General features: G+C 41.7%; 4 protein-coding genes across 7 annotated transcripts in view; 2 read left to right on the top strand and 2 right to left on the bottom strand.

Moving 5' to 3' along the window:
- Nucleotides 1-451: 451 nt before the first annotated feature.
- On the top strand, nt 452-3,749 carry SYF2 (SYF2 pre-mRNA splicing factor). Its single transcript, XM_026062525.1, has 7 exons — nt 452-534; nt 624-725; nt 1,188-1,313; nt 1,606-1,723; nt 1,839-1,929; nt 2,581-2,679; nt 3,323-3,749. The coding sequence occupies exons 1-7, from the start codon at nt 496-498 to the stop codon at nt 3,486-3,488; spliced, it is 741 nt and encodes a 246-aa protein (XP_025918310.1). The 5' UTR covers nt 452-495; the 3' UTR covers nt 3,489-3,749.
- Nucleotides 3,750-4,674: 925 nt separating this feature from the next.
- RSRP1 (arginine and serine rich protein 1) lies at nt 4,675-10,651 on the bottom strand. Of its 3 annotated transcripts, none has more exons than XM_026062523.1 (6): nt 10,393-10,643; nt 10,080-10,135; nt 8,206-8,832; nt 7,697-7,851; nt 6,432-6,515; nt 4,675-5,917 (listed from the first exon to the last, which is right to left on the bottom strand). In XM_026062523.1, the coding sequence occupies exons 1-6, from the start codon at nt 10,479-10,481 to the stop codon at nt 5,735-5,737; spliced, it is 1,194 nt and encodes a 397-aa protein (XP_025918308.1). In that variant the 5' UTR covers nt 10,482-10,643; the 3' UTR covers nt 4,675-5,734. The 3 variants fall into 3 exon arrangements, 2 of the variants coding, with proteins under 2 accessions (XP_025918308.1, XP_025918309.1); XM_026062524.1 differs by having other exon boundaries at nt 5,783-5,933; nt 10,393-10,650; XR_003252956.1 differs by lacking the exon at nt 4,675-5,917 and having other exon boundaries at nt 6,433-6,515; nt 7,167-7,851; nt 10,393-10,651.
- A 205-nt stretch (nt 10,652-10,856) lies between these two features.
- Nucleotides 10,857-15,025, top strand: TMEM50A (transmembrane protein 50A). Of its 2 annotated transcripts, XM_026062440.1 has the most exons (7): nt 10,862-10,980; nt 11,352-11,463; nt 11,950-12,062; nt 12,472-12,539; nt 12,664-12,756; nt 14,210-14,270; nt 14,546-15,025. In XM_026062440.1, exons 2-7 carry the CDS (start codon nt 11,371-11,373, stop codon nt 14,589-14,591), a joined length of 474 nt encoding a protein of 157 aa, XP_025918225.1. In that variant the 5' UTR covers nt 10,862-10,980; nt 11,352-11,370; the 3' UTR covers nt 14,592-15,025. The 2 variants fall into 2 exon arrangements, with proteins under 2 accessions (XP_025918227.1, XP_025918225.1); XM_026062442.1 differs by lacking the exons at nt 14,210-14,270; nt 14,546-15,025 and adding an exon at nt 13,269-13,748 and having other exon boundaries at nt 10,857-10,980.
- The window catches only part of LOC112964387 (RH-like protein), a 14,014-nt gene continuing 10,344 nt past the window's right edge, over nt 14,545-18,214 (bottom strand). The window contains exons 9-10 of the mRNA XM_026062439.1: nt 17,700-17,773; nt 14,545-17,215 (exon numbers count right to left, since the gene is read on the bottom strand). Coding sequence (XP_025918224.1) covers nt 17,189-17,215; nt 17,700-17,773 — 101 coding nt within the window. The 3' untranslated portion in view covers nt 14,545-17,188. The remainder of the gene's footprint in view (nt 17,216-17,699; nt 17,774-18,214) is intronic.

Raw genomic sequence — 18,214 nt, 5'->3', positions numbered from 1 at the left:
GAGACGAGGGGAGACGAGGGGAGGCCGCCGCCACGGGGCCCACGCGAGAGACGCGACCAGGAGACGAAAGTGAACAGGCCCCGAAACCCTGCTTGTCTCCAGCCGGGGGCCCCCGGGCCTCGACACCGGCAGCATCGGCGAGGGGGTTAATTTAATTGCGGGGGTTAATTGCGGGGGGTTAATTGCGGGGGAGGCCTTGGCGCCGAGCAGGCCTGGTCTTCGCCCCCGGCCTGGTTTGGGCCCAGGCCGGTTGGGGCCTGTGGCGGGGCGGCGGGGCCAACCTCGCCCTGGCCACTGCCGGCTCCGGACCCTCCCGGTCCCCGGGACCGTTCGTGGTAAAACCGGGCCCGGGCGGCCGCCGAGAGCCGCGTCGCCCCGCAGCGGCTGCAGCCCCCGGCGCCGCCATCCCGCCCGCCCGCCCGGGGGCGCCCCCGCCCCGCCCCGGCCGGAAGTGCGCCGCGGCGGCGGCGGAAGCGGAAGCGCTCGGCGTGCGAGATGGCAGAGCTCGGCGGGCTGGGGGTTCCCGACGACGGGGTGAGGCGGCGGCGGCGGCGGGGGCACGGGAGGGGAGGGGGCTCTCCCATTCCCCCCCGGTGCCGGTGGCTGAGTGCGGGCTGTTTCAGGGCTCGTCGGGCTCGGAGGACGAGGCGGGGCCCTGCGCGGCGGCGGCGGCGCAGAAGCGGGAGGAGCGGCTGCGCAAGTTCCGCGAGCTCCACATGAAGCGGGTAGGCGGCGGCGGCGGCGGCGGCGGGGCCGGGGCAGCTCGCACGGGTGTTCCCCGCCGGGCGGGAGGTGAGCGGGAGGGGCCGAGAAGGCGCTGGGGGCCGTTACCGGCGTGTCCGGCGGGAGGGTGGCGAGGGGACGGGGCCGCCTCTCCCCGGTGGTGCCCAGCGGCAGGACGGGAGGCAGCGGCACAAGGTGAAACTCGGGAGAATCCAAACGTTTCTCATTGCCACTTAATGCTGTTTGATTTTGTCCTGTCCAGCACATGCAGGTGGCACAGATTCATTAATGTTTTGCCAAATACACAGTGTTTTACACAGTACAGACTTTGATAGGAAATCTAAGGCGTGACCCCTCTGCACAGATGATCTCCCTTAATCATCTGGGGTCCGCTCTCTGAGATTTCTGTGATCCGGTATTGCAACACGTCTCTAGACTTTAGAAACAAACTGTTGTGTTCCCAGAATGAGGCTCGCAAGCTGAATCACCAAGAAGTCGTGGAAGAAGATAAAAGACTTAAGTTACCAGCAAACTGGGAAGCAAAAAAAGCTCGACTGGAATGGGAACTGAAGGTGCAGGAAAAGAAGAAGGTGAGCAAGGACAGTTATGTTTTTCTGTAGCCTTGTTAAGCCTCAGTGCAACTACCTGTGAAGTTGGATCTGTCTTCACAGTGGCTATAGTTTTTTCGAGAGCTTGTATGTAGTTACTGCAAAAGATCTGTATCAGGCATGTTACATACATACAAATTTGTGTCCTGCAGTAGAGGCTGACTGGACTGACTGGTGATCTAGATAACTATAAACTTGTGACTTTAGTCTACCAAGTTTGGTCCTTGGACACCATCCTCTTGTTAAAACTCAAATATTACTTGTGCTGCATTAGGAATGTGCTGCAAAAGGAGAAGATTATGAGAGAGTTAAACTATTAGAGATCAGTGCTGAGGATGCAGAAAGATGGGAGAGGAAAAAGAAGAGGAAAAATCCAGATCTAGGATTTTCAGGTAATGACTTAGTATTTGTATGTGTTCTTAATGAATAACTTTTACTAGTATTTCACCTACAACTGAATCATGAAATAAAAGCATCCCCTTAACGGTAACTCATTTTCTTCTAAAGATTATGCAGCTGCTCAGTTGCGCCAGTACCAGAGGTTAACCAGGCAGATCAAACCTGACTTGGAGCAATATGAGAAGCTGAAAGAGCAGTAGTAAGTTTGATTTCAGTAACCTTGGTAATACCTAGACTGGAAAATTCAGGATTCCAAATGCTTAAAACTAACTCCTGTCAGCAGATATATTCAATGTGTATTCTCAGATGCACTGCACTATAATTAGCCTTTTAACATGATCTTAAAATGCAGTCTACCTGACAATCTACCCTGTACAATGCTTGTTTCATTAGGTAAAAAGCTGGTATTGTTGAACTGATGCCAATATACTTCTTTCTTCAAAAATCAGTAATACTGAGTTTAAAGCAATATTTTGCCAATTAGACTAAATATGTAAGTAGATTATATTTGAGTTGCTTAGAGAAATTTTTTTCAGCAGTCTGCAGTCATTTAAAACAACAGATTGACCAACAGATTAGAATTTTCCAAACAAATAAGTGTTTAATGTAAATGCTGGTTTCTGTATCTTGGGGGGGGGGAGAAGGGGGAAAGGGGGCTACTGTCTCTTAAAGTAATTAGCAGGGATTTTATTTTTAATATCAAAATATCTCACCTGCATCTAAGACTCCTATAGTTACACAAATGAGTCAAATGCCTTGAAATCTTAAATAAAAGATCAAACAAAATCAGCAAAGTCTTAAACAGTTCAATACGATTATTGTAAACTGCTGCTTTGTTCCCCTTGTGCAGTGGGGAAGCACTTTACCCGACATCAGACAGTCTTCTTCATGGAAGTCATGTGCCAGCTAAAGAAGGGATTGATAGAATGGTTGCAGATCTTGAAAAACAGTAAGTAAATTGTAAGATTTAAGGAAAGGAACCTTTGGAGGTCACCACCTTCTCAAAGCAGGACTAACTTCTTGACCTTCCCCTACTTTTTCAAGGGTACATTTGATGGAGTAGAAACCCCTTCATCCAGTTTGATAGGCAAGTGATTTCTTTAGAAAGATGCTGCTGAAAAACAGCCATCCTCCTTGGGGTTTTTTGGTTGATTTTCAGTACAAGTAAAGTGGTAGTTGCCAAACAAAAAGAGATGGAAAAGACCTGATCTAAAGCTGGACTGACTTGTCTTCATTGCCTCAGTATTTTAGAACAGTGAATGTGCTTTTATAATTTTACTATCATAGAATCAGTATGGCCAAAGAAAGTTAGGAATAATGCTATAATATTCCAGTACTTTTATGTACATTTTGTGGAACTAAGAATATAGCTGTTATAAGTAGTGATTATCATTTCCTTTCAGTTTTTCTCACCAATTCTCAGGCAAACTTAAAACAGCATTCTAGTATTTATCACTTAAACATAGCAACTTCTGCTGTTATTTCATCTATAGAAAAAGAACTGGCTAGGTTGAAAAGGTTGGTGGTAACGAGTACTACTAAGTCTACAGGATTCATCCACAGGTCTTCAAACACTAATATTTGTCTTACAGAATTGAAAAACGTGAAAAATACAGTCGAAGACGTCCTTACAACGATGATGCAGATATTGACTACATTAACGAGAGAAATGCCAAGTTCAATAAGAAAGCAGAGAGATTCTATGGGAAGTACACAGCAGAGATTAAGCAGAACTTGGAGAGAGGAACAGCAGTCTGAACTGCCATCTCCAGTGAAGTGTATGATACTACAGCCCTTTTATCTTTATTAGAAAAGTTTGGTATAAAGATATTAACTTGCATCAGAAAATCTTTGTAGGCTTCCTCATATTAAGCAATGTAAAATCTATTGTAGTGTAACATTGTATAAATGCTTCAATAGTAACAACTTCAGCTGTATATAGCTTTTAATTGCAGAAACAGCCAGCTCTTTCACTGTCATGCTTTAAAGATAAAAAATAAACTATTACCACTCAGTTTAGAGTGAAGCATGTCTCTACTTCTCAGTATCTGAAGAGCAGCAAAGTCCCTCAAGAGTGCTTCAGGAATGCATGTTACCTTTCTGTGAAAGGGAAGTTACACAAAGCTCTGATGTGCTTGAGCTTGGAGTTCTTCCATCAGCAGTGCCTGGATGGTGCAGACAGCCCTACTACTGGGGCAACAAAAAGGCCTTTTCCCACCTCAGAGGGGAAGGAATATGGACAATTCTTAAGAATTCAAATTGCTGCAAAATATGTCACCTTTATGTTTGGTAGTGTGGTCTTAGCAATTCTGTGGAAACACTGAATTCTTGAGGTAGCTGCAACAATTCCCACTCTGCTACTACTACTCTAAACACTAACTACTCTGCACTCACACTTCATGAAAAATAAAGCCTGTAAGTGACTAACAGTCCTTCATTGATTTTGCTTGAATGAAGGTAGGGAAATTTCTATTCCTTTTCAGGCAAGAAGAGCCCTCTTCCTTACAAGAGGAAAACTGCTTTTCAACTGTCTACAAAATAGAAGTTCTAGGCCTAGATCTACAACAGCACATGTTTAGATAATTACAGCTGTAAGCCTGCTTTTAATGTAAAACCTGTAACTCTTCTACTTCACACCAAGTTCACACCCAGACACATTCTTGCACACAAGCAGCAAGCTGATCAATTGAGACAAACAATCAGCAGAATGTCAAGTTGTGACACACAACAGGCAAGAGAGGTGACCAGACACATCTTCCTAAGAAGGCATTACTCATTTTTCTGGACAGTCTCCTCCTCCCCTCAAATACAGAACAGCTACCCTCTCCTTTGTTTATGCACTTCTCTTTACTTCCCAGAAAAGCTAGTGTGTACAGACTACCTCATGGCCCTGTGTCCTAACACAGCTATTTAATTTCTTAAAGCAGCTTTCACAGTGGAGTAGTCAAGTTTATTGTACTAGCCTTTTATTTATTTTTTACACAAGATCCAGTTTAACTGATTACTCCCCAAAACCACCACAGAAGATTATGCAATAACCTGTTTACTTGATTGCATACTTTTCTCCATAGAGTTAAGGTCTTGGTGCAGCATGGAGGCAAATGCATGACACTGCTGAATTCTGAAGCTTCTGATCAGCTGGACATGGCCCTGTCCCAGTACTAGACTTATACAGCTCATCCTAATGTAGCCCCTCCAGCTAACCTTACTAAGTATGTGCTTCCTGCTTTACGTAATGTGCTTTTAAAAGTTGTTTTAAAGCAGCCTACATCAAAATACAGGCCTGCATTAACTCACATTTAAGATTAGAAGTCAGTCAGTAGAAGTGACAGTTTCTCAGGTGCAGCACTTCCAATAGATGGAATGATCATGGCTTCACATATGGCAGTCATTTATGTAACACAAACTTTCCACTTGTAGAAGGGTATTTAGGGAAGTTCCCCTAGAGGCCCTGAACTAGCCACAGCCTAGACAGTATTTGATACAAAGGCCCACTCTCAAGATGATGCAAAAATTATGTTCTGTTGCACTTTGTCTTAATAGTATGGTGACTAACTGAAAGCTAAAACTGTAAATACTCACTTATACAGGACTCAAAACTATGAACAGGATATGTGAACTTATTACCACACACAGGTCTAGTACTTGACACATTGAGAAGCCAGTGCAAAACTAAAATTTATTTACTTGAAGTAAACAGTTAAACAATATAATTCAAGTGTTCAAAATAACAGTTACTGAACTACTGTTTAGAAAAGTTACCCACCTGAAAGCTCTAGTCCATTAAATCAATACAAAATATTTACAAATTTACACAAGCTTCCCATCTGTGGCTTCTGGGTCACTGTGTTCTATATCTGAAAGAGAAACCTAAGATTATGAAATTAAGTATCTGAAAATAAATACTGAGTATTAACAAGTCTTCAACCTGAYCAGAAAACTTCAAACCTCACTACTGAAGTATGTATAATCTGCAGTTTTTGAGAGACAGCAAGTAAAATATGCTAGCGTGCCCGGAACAGTGCACTTTTAGGCGAGAAGTTTAAAAACTTGTTCTCCTCCTTCTTGATAGGAACCCATTGCCCATAGGGACTTCCCTTTTTGTCATCTTCTCTTCCTGGAGAGATTGCTATCTCTTTAACAGCATGACTTGCTGGCTTCTGTAGTACTGGTTTTGCCATTGTATTCTGGAAAAGAAATTACCTTTAAAAATGCTAGAAAGAGAATGAACATACTACTAAGATCTGTCAGCTGTTTTATATTGACAAGACAAATGCTTTCTTTCCAGCTTACAGGAGACCTTAAAACTATTAAGTATCAACTATTTATACTTAGTTGACACAGGATTCAGGAAAGTTGCCCCTCCCCCTGTTCTGTATTACTGAATTATATCCAGACACATAACTTTAAATAAATTCTGGGGTTGACCAGTTCTGGCAAATACTCTTGAGTCTACAGTACAGACTTCCAACTTTACTGTTTACATTTCAATGCTTATTTTAAGTCACAACCATTTTAACACATTGCTGTGGTACAGTACGCTACTAAAGTACTGTACTAGCTCTTCCAAGAAAGTAATTATCAAGCCATTAAATCCAATTTGTTACCATGACTAAGATCCTTAAGTTGACATCCAACGCTGGAGAAGAGTCTAGTATTCCATCCCTCCTGTATTAGGCTATGTGAGGAAAGCACACTTACGTTAGGGCTGAAAGAAATGCTTCTCTGTACGGTAGCTCTCTCCATTCCACTTCTGGCTACATCTTCTGTCAGTCTTCCCAGTTGCTAGAGAAGAGCACACACAGCTTAAGTGGAAGGATACGTTACTCTATGCAAGTTAAGGCAGTCAGAGAGCATTAACTTTCCAGTAAGGTTGTTTCAGGTATTTACATCAAAAGCAGCTGTGAGCTACCAAACATGTAAACAGATCAGCACTGAGCTCACTTTGAAACACTTAGTATTTTATTAATATCATTGTGTCGATTCACATGTGACCTGATATCCATGCGCCAGTGACAGTTTTAAAGAGGATTCAAATTACTTAAGCATGGACTGCAGTATCATGAAATGTAGTGTTAAAGCAAGTTGCATTAAGTTCTGCACATCGATCCTGCACAGCTTTGGATAATGACAATAAACTTATCTGCAAGTGATGCAGGCCTCTTCTTCTGTACTCTCTCAACATCTGGAATATATTGCATATATTATGAAAGGGATGCCTGTACCATTTCTTTGTCTAAGAAACCCTTAGTAAATTTACTTCAATTTGAAATAGCAGCATCTGATAGATGTAACAGTTATTGCAATTTTGTATTCAGCACGAATCAGATTAACACACCATTATAACAGAGTGAAACTAAAGTTCAGTTTAAACTACTTGACTTTTTCCCCTCCCTTAAGTTCACATCAGCTATAGCCCACAAGTCCCTTAATTACCAATAGATTTTCTTCATCAATGTCTGGAACCATATTCATGATTTCTATAAGACAGAAATAAAGTATGTAAAATGCATTGTGTGCTTGGGTATGTAATTTCTGGGAACAGTTTGTTGCACATGAAAAGCTTTGAACAGTTAAAGATTAACCTTTACAAAAACCTACTCAGTGGGTTTGGAAAGCAGATCCCTTGTTTTAGGTCAGAAACATATAGACTAGTCTAAGAAAGCAATCTGTAATACCCTATTAGAAGAATAACTGCAAAGAATAAACTACATTCATCTCTTTCCTAACTTATCATTACTAAAGGCTGCACGTACTCAAGGGGTCAACCACTTCTGGGATTCCAAGGTACTCTTCCAGCCTAAGCAAGTCTACAATGGTTTTTGGCATTCTGGTAAATCTGAAGTTTTCATTCAAGAGCTTGAATCCTCAATCACAAACTCCACAGCTAGAACTATTGCTTCTTCATGCAGACCACAAATTATCGTGTTTACCTTTTCATTGGGAATACTCCAGTTCATGCTTACCTCAGCTGACTCTCCAAAATTTTCATGCTTTGGCCTTTCATTATTTATCTCTTTGGAGGGGCTAATGACCTTCAAGCTTGCTGGCAAGACAATGTCATCTGTCCCCAGGGCTTTTGCAGCATTAGCTTTTGCAATTTCCAGGAGCTCCCTCTTCTCTACAAGAGAAAAAGTGTCATTTTCTTGTGTTTAAATCAACATGTACCTACTTTTACTAGCCTAGGAACTGCAGGTATACTAACAAAGCACTTTTCTAAGTATCAGCACTGAACAATTTTGATCAAAACTTGGGAAGTTTAGCTTCAATTTAAGGGCTAAGAACATACTCCAAGCTATTTATTTACATATAGCTTTTTATATATTTTTATAATCATGTGGAGATTTCTTCCACATTGCCATTATCAGTTATGTTCTCTAAAGCAAATCTATAGGTTAGAATTTGACCAGCTAGCATAAATAGTACATTGTTAAATTCTCACATACAGTGAAACTCATTAAAAAAAAAAAAGTACCTTTTTCACTCAAGTGTAGAGGTGATCTACTACGAGATCTTGTTCGTGATCTGCTTCTCCAGCTCCTGTAAGCCTCAGTATATATAGTTCGCCCAAATCCATAGTATCTTTGGCCTCTTGAATGTGATCTGCTTCTTGAATAGGGCCTTCTGTAATATGATCTTCCACGAGACCACGACCTGCTGCGTGATCTATACCTTGGAGGAGAACGGTAGTACCTCCTGTAGCGTGTGGTACGGTACCTGCTTCGGTACCTCATGTAGCCACGTGATCGCGACCGGCTTCTGGAATACGATCGAGAATATCTTCCATACCTTAGGGAATCATTTCTTCTAGCCCATGATCGTGATCTGGATCTAGACCGGCTCCAGCTCCTTGAAGAAGCTGAAGAGGAACTACTTGAACTGGACTGTGAACTGTAAGACGATCTGCTAGATGACCTTGTTGATGACCTATCACAACTTCTTTTGGATCTCACACAAGAATCCCTTTTCTTAGGAGAGCTGAGGGTTAAATCATCCATGAAGTTTGTCATGTCATCAGTCTTTCTAACCTTCATTTTCTCCATGCAGGTACTGGAAGTTGGCTCTGTTTTTACTGGTATTCTACAAAAGCCAGTTTCTGTTCCTGTTCAGAAGTAGGGGGCAAGAAACAGCCAGGTCATTTATACAGCAGCCACAAACAAACATTATGACAACCACAGGGAAACAGTTTAAGAGTAATTAAACACAATGACAATTCTCACCCAGTTTATCAGCATGTTTTACCTATGACACTTTTAGGTTTCATCATTTCCTCTCCTACAGCCCAGAGTCTTCTATATGAAAGAAAAAAGCTTCAATTTAAACCATGAGTAACTCTCTGTAGTATTCTGAGAAAAGGTTTGTGTGAGTTTTTAGTTTAATATCCTTCATTTAGTGTAAGCATACTTTTATGAAAAGGATATGAATTCATATTTTCTCAACAAAACATTCAAGGCTAGGCCAGACTATTCCAAATATAGTTTACTACCAAGGTACCTGCAGATGCAGAAGTCACATGCCTTCAAGGTCAGTATAAATTCAATAGTTCACTTCGGCAATTCTATAGAGATTAAGTAGCTATCTCAAATGTGTATATATATATATATCTATCTCTCTCTCAAGTTAGAAAACTGCCACTTCAAGATCTTGACTATCATATTACAAGTTACCTCTGAACAGTACAGAATGTACATTCACATTCTATACAGCACGGGTTGCAAGCCACTGTTATAAAAGCTACTCTACACAATTTGTGAGAGATACAGCTAATGACTTATTAGATATGATTTGTTAAGAATGAAACACTACTTAAGGTTATATATTAATAAAAAAAAATTGCTGCCCTCCCTCCTTTAGTGGCAGCCATTTTACATATACAAAGGTTACTGCATCATAGGGAGCAACTGAAATAGGATGGTTACACAAGCTCCAAGTTACACCACTGCTTTACAGTTCAAGAAACCCCGCTTTACAATAAAATTTGTATTTGGTGCTCARTGTAAACAAGACTTATCCAACAAGTCTTAAAGCCTTCTTATCAACGGCACCAAACAGCTACTACTAGAGGCAAGTTTCACTACCTCACTTGTGAGCATATGCCGAACTCACAACCGTTGTACAGAACTCAGTCAACACAAAACAGGCATTAATTTTGAGCTAACTCTCCCCAACATAACTAAGCTATCTAAATAACAATATTTTCAACATCACACAATACCGCAGCACATCACAGCTATCCTTATACAACTGCTCTTCACCTGCCAGCTTGTGTAAGCACTGCCCTCCGCACACCCCTCTGCATGAACACTAATGAGTGAATTCTGAGGAACTGTATTTTGCTCTGGCACTTACCGCTGGGGGCCGCCGGACATCCCAAGTGCTGGTTCCCCTGGGGAACCTGGGCGTTCCTGCAAGAGACAGAAACGTGAGGGGTCTGTTCGCCCGCCCCGAGAGCGGCCCGCACCCACTGTCCCCCGTCCCCTCCTGCAGCCAGCCCGCACCCCCCGCAGCGCGCTCGGGACGGGCGAGTAACGGCCGCTGCCCCCCCCGCCAAACTGCCGCTTGTACGCGCGTCCCGGCACCCATCCCCCAACCCCTCCAGCCCCCCCCGGCTCCGAAGCGGGGCCCAACCCCATCGCTCAAAGCGCGGGCCCCGCTGACTCACCGGCTCCAGGCAGCCGGGCCCCCCCCGCACGGGTCCTGCTCCTGTGGCGACGCCTGAGGGGACAGCCCCGCTTCGTGAGTCACCCCCATCGCGGCGAGACAGGCTGGTCCTCCCAGGAAGCAAGCGGCGGCGCAGCCCTACAGAGCCCTCTGGCAGCGGAGCCCTCACAGAGCGCAGCGCAACCACTGAGCGCTCCCGCCTCCCGGCAGCGACTGAGAACGACCGAGAAACTTCCAGAAAACCCTCCCCCCACTTACATAACGGAACCCACAGCGCATGCGCCGAAGGTGAACACCCCCCCCCGTGCATGCGCAGAGTGAGCTTGGCGCGCGTGCGCAGCGGCCGCGGTCGCCCCACCCCCTTTTTCTGGCGCACGCGCAGAAGGACCCGCCCGCCGCCTGCCTGGCCCTAGTGGGCATGCGCGCAGCCGCCCCGTCTCATGACTCTGCCGGTGCGCATCAGCTGAGGGCCGCGCCTGCGCAGTGCGCGCGCTGGCGGCCGGGGTGCTGCGCGGTGTCGCCCGTTCCCTGGCGGCGGTTGGGGCTCCCGCGCGCGCCGCCGAGCAACGGTCGCTTCCCCCGCGCTGAGGTAAGCGGCGGCCGCGGGGAGCCGCTCCGTCGCGTGCGCGCCCGCCGGGCGGGGCAGGCCGCTCGTCCGGTGCCTTCTCCCCCTCGAGCTCTGCCCGCGGCACCGCCGCGTGTCGCCGGCCTCGGGAGCCCCGCGGCGGCCTGGCCGCTGCTCCTAGGGCCGCCCCGGCGCGGGGGTCCTCCCGGGGGGCGCTGGCGGCAGGCGCTGCCCCCCGCCTCGCTTGGCGTGGTTGAGGGGCCCCTGGATGCAGGATTTTCCGGCAGCGCCCAGATGTTCAGGGAATGCGTATCGCACGGGGGGAGGTGCAACGCCAACCGTGCATATGCGATGAAATTCCTCTTTGAAATAAAACCTCCTTTTTTCTTTTCTAGTTCTTCGGAGATCTGAAAGATGTCTGGCTTTCTTGAGAGCTTGAGGTGCTCGGAGTGTGTTGACTGGGGAGAAAAACGGAACACGATCGCTTCCATTGCTGCAGGAGTGCTAGTGCGTACAGACACTTTCATATCGTATTGGGGCTTTTTAGCATGGAATTAACTGCCAGTGAACTGAAAATTAGGCGTTTGGAAGCAAAAGGAAGAAGGGGGGTATGTTGTCGGTGTACGTAGCAGCAGAGTTAGAGCCTAGATCGATGTGTTTGCATCCAAAGAATGCTTTTCTGAAGGAGATTAGCTCTTCAAAAGAACAATCTTAGAAAGTTATTCTATGTTTTCCTTAGAGACATTTTAAAGATATGCTAGTAGCTTTCTCAGCTTTTACCTGTATAACGTATAATAACTCTTAGAAGGTAACTCACTAGCTTTGCATTTAATATTTTTCCTAATTAAGTTGATAGCAAAACTGGTAGTGCCTTAGTTGAATCTGGACTGGGCTGTAACAATGGTTTTATATATTGTTATTTTTGGTAGGGTACTTTTATACTGCTAAAAAGGGTTATGTCTGTATTTTAAACTCTTGTGTTGTTTTTCATAGTTTTTTACAGGTTGGTGGATAATCATAGATGCGGCTGTAAAATACCCTGAAGTGGAAGAATTCAACCATTCATACCATGCTTGTGGGGTTATAGCCACTATTGCATTCCTAATGTAAGTGTAATTTCTTGATCAGAACTACTCACTCCTGGAACTTAATTTGTGCAATTAATAAAAAAACATATGGACTTTAAATTGAGAGGTAACTAGGAATTAAAAATCAAGTTAGTATCTAAGCACCTCTAATATCCGTCATATTTGTTTATATTTATAGTAAGGAACTGTTTAAAAATGTTAAGGGTGTGTTGCACAAATCCAAGATTTATTAGTTTGTATTTGGAGAAATGCCTTTTTCAAGTTTTAGCCTTGTCCCGCTTTTTAAAAAAACTACAAAAAAACCTTTGTAAGAAGTAAAGCACCACCCATTTTATAGGGGTTTCTGATAAGTTTCTCCTATTGCTTATAAACATTTATATCTTGCGTCACCTGTGTTACCTAGTTTCATCCTGTTTTGCTCATACAGGATCAATGCAGTGTCTAATGGACAAGTTCGGGGTGACAGTTACAGTGAAGGTTGTCTAGGACAAACAGGTAAATGGATTTTTTTTTTTAATGTAAATTATAAAGCCTCTGAAAGAAAAGCACGTTGAAAGTTACAAGTATGTGTACCCAGACACAGGCACAAAACATTCATACACAAAATGTCTCTTTTAAGGTGCTCGGATTTGGCTATTCATTGGTTTTATGATGGCTTTTGGATCTCTGATTGCTTCCATGTGGATCCTTTTTGGAGGCTATGTTGTCAAAGGTAAGATGCTATATGGAATGTGACCTTACACATTTTTGATAATTCACTCTGAAGTATTTTAAATGTCTATTGAACTTTAGAACTTATTTTAGATTGTTTCTGGGAAGGTCCATTTTTAATATTTTGGTTCCCTGAGCGCCCCTATTACATACCATATACTATTAGTGAGATTTTTTTTAAATAACTTTATTTTTTGCTTTTACTGTTAATGTCCTTTTCATTTGTCAGTATTTATTGTACTTTGTCTCTTCACTTTTCAGTTCTTCCTTATTCTTTTGTTAATGATAGTATCTGGAGAATTTTTTAAGAAACCATTTCTATTCCTTGAGAAGGTTATTGTTAGTCTATTTTCTATGGCAAAAGGCTTTTAAGAACACAACTCTGGGCCACATGGGAAACTGAACTGGTATAATTAAACTGCTAAAGTTATATGGGAATAATTCCCTGGGTAAACACTTAATCTCAGAATAAAAATGACTGATTTGAGTTAATATACATTCTTTTTTTTTCAGCTTTGGTATTACTCATTTCACAGGGGATTTTCAAGGAAATCTAGGTGCATTACTTGCATAGTTGTGCTACTAAAGTGCACTGCCATTTTGTATATTGTTATTATATGTATATGTATATATATACACAGATATTTACACACACACACACACACGCCTTATACAGGATGTGCAATCTCTCATGATAATTCCACTCTCTGTGATCACTGCATTTGAAATGTACATTTTAGGTTAGAGAGCAGGAAAGGCTTCCACTTGTGAAATAGCTCCTACATCCATTTTAGAGTTGGAAGGCTAACTGCTTGGCGGGGAAGGGATGCAAAAGGCATTGAATTAATTTTCCAGGGGGGGAAAGCCTTATGTTAAGTCTTCTGTTTCACACCAGTTGGGACCATGGACCAGTGGAGATCAGAGGGGGTCATCTTGTTAGAGAAAGAAAGTGATATACCAGACACACAATGTTATCAAGGGAGAACAATCCAGGTTAGGCAGATTTGTTATGTAGCAGTAACAATACTAAAAGTTTGTTGGCTTAGGTGCGGAACCTTGCTCATTTAACACATCCTGGATTTTAAAATATTTTTTTTTACCATTTTTTCAAATGTATTTTCCCAGCATCTACACAATTACCTGAAACATTACAGTTTTATAGTTTTTATTTTCCCCCATTATAGCTTTCAGTTATTTTTAGTTTGCAACAATTTGTAATTGTCACTTCGCCTCTGTATCTATTAGAGGGATCAATTACAATATATGATTTCCTATCAAATTCATTTCTGCATAACTGCTTAACACACAAATTTTTTCCAAGCATTCTTAAGTGAAACTCGTATCTTTGCTAACATAATGCAATTTAGTGTTTCTGAAATGTCAGAGACAGGATAGTCTTGAAGAGAAAAAGGACTTCTGAAAAATTGATGGAGATCTTTGTTTGCTTTTGTTAGAAAAAGCAGTAGTATACCCAGGAATAGCTGTGTTTTTCCAGAATGCATTCATCTTTTTTGGGTAAGTCTATTTTCCCTTCTTCATTTCTTATGTAAGTTTATTTTTAATGATTAAAATTGAAACTTGCTATAATTGATCGCCCTATTTTGTAACTAGATATGTGTGGACAGACTGCTGGTAAAGTTGGTAGTGCTCTGGAATCAGTCTGCCTAGGTCGCAGGACCAGGATGTGGATTTACAAATACTGCAGTTTAATCCCTGAGATCATGTATTTAAAATATTAAGCATTTAATCTGATCCCTTATGTACTTATGTCTCTGTTCTATTTTAAACAGAGGACTGGTCTTCAAATTTGGTCGCACGGAAGATTTGTGGCAGTGAACACACCTATGGAAGTGCATTGGCCATGTCATTTTTTTTAACTGCACACTCCCAAAATTTTGTAAAACCGTTTTGTAAACAGTAACCTTCAATTGCATCTAAAGATAAAAAAGGAAAATTTAAATCAAAGCACTAAAAATTCTGGTTCTATTCTGTTTAAAATACTTTTTTTTACTCTTGTATCTTGATTTAAATGTTGTAATGTTTTTGACAAATGTAAAATTGATACAACAATGAAAGTCACTTTTATGATAATGAAGTTTCCTATAAGTAAATAGTATAGTGGAGAAAGGATGTATTTAACCAGCTATTTCTATGATGTTCTTTACAATCCAAAACTGTTACTAAAAATGCTTTAAAACAACTTTTTAACATATATTTATTAAATATTTCCTATATCTGGACACTAAACATTTCTTCAATTTCAAAATTTACTTGTGTGTGGCTTTTCTTGCATAGCATAGAATTATGCTGCTTCCCCCCCCACAGTATTTTCTTTGGCCTATGGTGATATTGCAGAAGTTTCTGGAAAGTAACAACTTTCTGTTGCTGTGGATGACATTGTAGAGGCACAAATACAAACTATGTACCTGCTCTAGATTTAAGTAGCCCCTTCACAACATTTGTTGTAAACTCTTATTTAACCACTGTAAAACAAGGGAATAGTACTCTTCAGATGATAGATAGAGCAGGGACAGTCACTATCAGGGAGAATTTTGATTTTGTGGCTCTTGTATCTCACGGTTCAAGTGAATATTATCTACCTCTTCCTATACATACATTTGGGCTAGTTGCTCAAGGAAGTGCTGATGAAAGAGATGTGACAGAGTGGAGGAAAGAGGGAATAAAATACTATTCCTTAAAAGCACTACTGCTAGAAATCATCAGAAGCAATTTGTGTTACAGAAGTTGTGTTCTTTTAGTTAATGGAAAGCAAGAAATTGAAGTACACGAGTTGAACCCGGATTAGAATATTACAAAGTTAGTAGCGTGTTAACTGTGAGATAATGCAAACATAGAAATGTGTATACAGAGTGAATGTCCCGGTATCAGCTGTTGACAAAATTGCAGATCGCTAGTTATTCTGTGACCTGGAACTATGGCATCTCCTCTGCAAGAAACTTTTCATTACAGTTAATGGAAGTGTGAGAAGGGTTGCACGCAGTGATCTACTTTTCTTAATCCCTAATGAAGGAATTGTGGTCAGCATGCATTACTGTAGTGAACATCAAAGTATTTATCCTTTATCTTCAATATTATATGTTTCTCGTAACTTCATTTTTAAACAAATGCGCTGAATAAATAAAAACAATCAAATCTTGACTTTTTTATTATGTAAGCACTTTGACAACATTTTTCTGTGTCAACTATTTTGAAAAGAAGAAGCACTGAGAACCACAGTCCTCCAGGGAGTTCCATTTAAAAACCAGGGTTCAGTTGCACAGAATCCGCTGCTAGAACAGGCCTTAACTAATGCACCAAAGACCCACGCTTGTCCCAGGCTGAGGCCTCTACAAGCAGGTATCTGCTGTTTCATTTAAATCAAAGGCAAGACCTTTAATGCCATCTAACTGGCTGTGTTAAATAGATGCTTTTTCAGATAATTTTTTTTTCAAGTTGACCATTTTCCCAGTACCAAAAAAGAAGCCTATGTTCTATTACCAATTTTATTATCTATGGTTTTTATTATCTATAGAAACTTTATATATCGTTCCTTAAAATGTTTAAAAAACAAAGCACTTCATTCAAATACTAAAAGAATTCTCAAAACAATGCAGCACTACACACTTCTGAAATAGGGTCTTACTGTTTCCAAGGAGTCTGTTACACAAAATTAGTCCCAATCCAGTTAAATCTGTCATCCCATAACTAGCTCCATTCCAGTCAATAGGAATACTCGAGTAAGGACTGCCCCCTCGGTCTCCGCAGTCTGGAGAGACGACCGTCGCCCATACACCGACAGCAGGCCAGAGCCCTTCGGGAGCTGATCGTGTGGCGGTGCAGCCTGCCACTGCTCATTTAGAGACTGTTCTTACGTTTGCTACTGAACCTCACATACCAGTAATGCCACTGATTTCAGGGGCGAGTACTTGGCTAAGGCTAGCTGTTTGAAAGTTCACATGGCGAGAAGTTACAGTGTGTTGCTTGTGGGTGGTGCCCCGGAAATCAATGATTTTCTTTAACAAGTTAGAAAACTCAAGAGTGCAGTAAGGCAAGATGCAGAGTTCTGGCCCTGATCCAGCTCACTTGTCAAGTCCATGCTTAACACAGCCTTCAGTGGAATTAATTTAGCTTAAAACCAAGTACTTTAATGCTTAGCTAGATCAGAACCAGTACGTACACCCTGGAGAACTGTACTTTAAAATACATATTTTGGCTTTTAAACTTGGGAGCTAAACATAGTTTTCTTCTTTAAAGTTCACAAGGATCTGCTTGTTAAGCCATTACAGAAGTGAATGCAGCCAACTTTCTTGTACACATCCTACAAAAGAAAATATTCAGGGCTAGACCATTCACCCCATCATAGTTACTTCTGTTCTATAGTGACAAATAGAAAAATCTTGTCTTAGCCAAATCTGTAATTTGGGTTCCTCCATTCAAAATCCAACAGCCAAATGGGGAAACTGTGAAGACAAAAAATAGTTTTTGTGTCAGAACATTTTATGCATCAAATCCATCTTATGGAAGAGACAGACAATGGAGAACTTTAGCACCTTCTATTTCATTTGCTAGCATCTAAAAATCCCTGTTTTAGATACTCAAGTCTCCTCAGGGATTGCATGTGGGGCATGGAGACCAAAACTGTCAATCCCAGAGGATGTCAGAGTACCTACGATTTGGTGTTACAACAAACAAGATCATTTCAGATTCAGCCCTGTGCCCAAGAACAGCTCTGACAATTCTAGCTGAAGTTTACACACACTTATGATATGCAAGTTCTGAACAGCTGATCCATTCAACCAGGACGTTCAAAACCTACTGTGAAAGGCAACTATCCTTTTTTTTTTTTTAAATTCAAATACCTAGAGTTCTTCTTCACAGTCAGTCAGCACTTCTTGCTTGGTGCTATTTATACTCCTGCATAGTTAATTTTACATTGAAACTTACCTCCCAGTAAAACTGGTCTTCACAGTACTTTGATACAGGGATGGTCTTCAACAATTTGAGATTTAAAATGCGACCTATTTGTAAAAATACATATATCCAACATAAATACCAATACGGATCAGGGGAAGGGGAAGACTGTGTAACTGGAGGTTTCTTAGCATCACACATCCAAATATAACAGAGATCAAAATACAAACTGAGAACTAAATGCTTCAGCATAGCCCCTTGACTAAAGCTGACCTCAAGTACAGAGAAACTTGCCAAGATCAAGGTCTGGGTTCCTAAAAATTAATTCCTCTAGGTAAAACCCCATTAAACAGCCTGGCACATTATAAATATACACCAAAAATCATTAACTTCTTGCATGAAAAATGCCTGTATATTCAAAGAAAACTGGCTTATATGTATTGTTAACTTGGGATTTCAGATGGAAATATCTAGCTTATTAAACAACTAGCTCAACCCTGAATGTTTGGTTATTTTAGCTGAGTGTTTCTTTTTTTTTTTTTTTTTTT

This window comes from Apteryx rowi, unplaced genomic scaffold (assembly GCF_003343035.1).
Source record: "Apteryx rowi isolate R43461 unplaced genomic scaffold, aptRow1 scaffold_190, whole genome shotgun sequence".
Classification (NCBI taxonomy): domain Eukaryota; kingdom Metazoa; phylum Chordata; class Aves; order Apterygiformes; family Apterygidae; genus Apteryx; species Apteryx rowi.
This window is presented reverse-complemented; position numbering and strand designations above follow the sequence as displayed.

What these genes read in the sequence shown, in the direction of transcription:
- SYF2 (XM_026062525.1), top strand. Translation starts at nt 496, where the DNA reads ATGGCAGAGCTCGGCGGGCTGGGGGTTCCCGACGACGGG. An exon ending in AGGTGCAGGAAAAGAAGAAG is followed by an intron (nt 1,314 to 1,605) that starts GTGAGCAAGGAC and finishes GTGCTGCATTAG; the next exon opens with GAATGTGCTGCAAAAGGAGA. An exon ending in GTTGCAGATCTTGAAAAACA is followed by an intron (nt 2,680 to 3,322) that starts GTAAGTAAATTG and finishes TTTGTCTTACAG; the next exon opens with AATTGAAAAACGTGAAAAAT.
- RSRP1 (XM_026062523.1), bottom strand. Translation starts at nt 10,481, where the DNA reads ATGGGGGTGACTCACGAAGCGGGGCTGTCCCCTCAGGCGTCGCCACAG. An exon ending in GGCCCGGCTGCCTGGAGCCG is followed by an intron (nt 10,136 to 10,392) that starts GTGAGTCAGCGG and finishes TGTCTCTTGCAG; the next exon opens with GAACGCCCAGGTTCCCCAGG. An exon ending in GCATTTCTTTCAGCCCTAAC is followed by an intron (nt 5,918 to 6,431) that starts GTAAGTGTGCTT and finishes TTTCTTTTCCAG; the next exon opens with AATACAATGGCAAAACCAGT.
- TMEM50A (XM_026062440.1), top strand. Translation starts at nt 11,371, where the DNA reads ATGTCTGGCTTTCTTGAGAGCTTGAGGTGCTCGGAGTGTGTTGACTGG. An exon ending in AGGTTGTCTAGGACAAACAG is followed by an intron (nt 12,540 to 12,663) that starts GTAAATGGATTT and finishes GTCTCTTTTAAG; the next exon opens with GTGCTCGGATTTGGCTATTC. An exon ending in AATGCATTCATCTTTTTTGG is followed by an intron (nt 14,271 to 14,545) that starts GTAAGTCTATTT and finishes TATTTTAAACAG; the next exon opens with AGGACTGGTCTTCAAATTTG.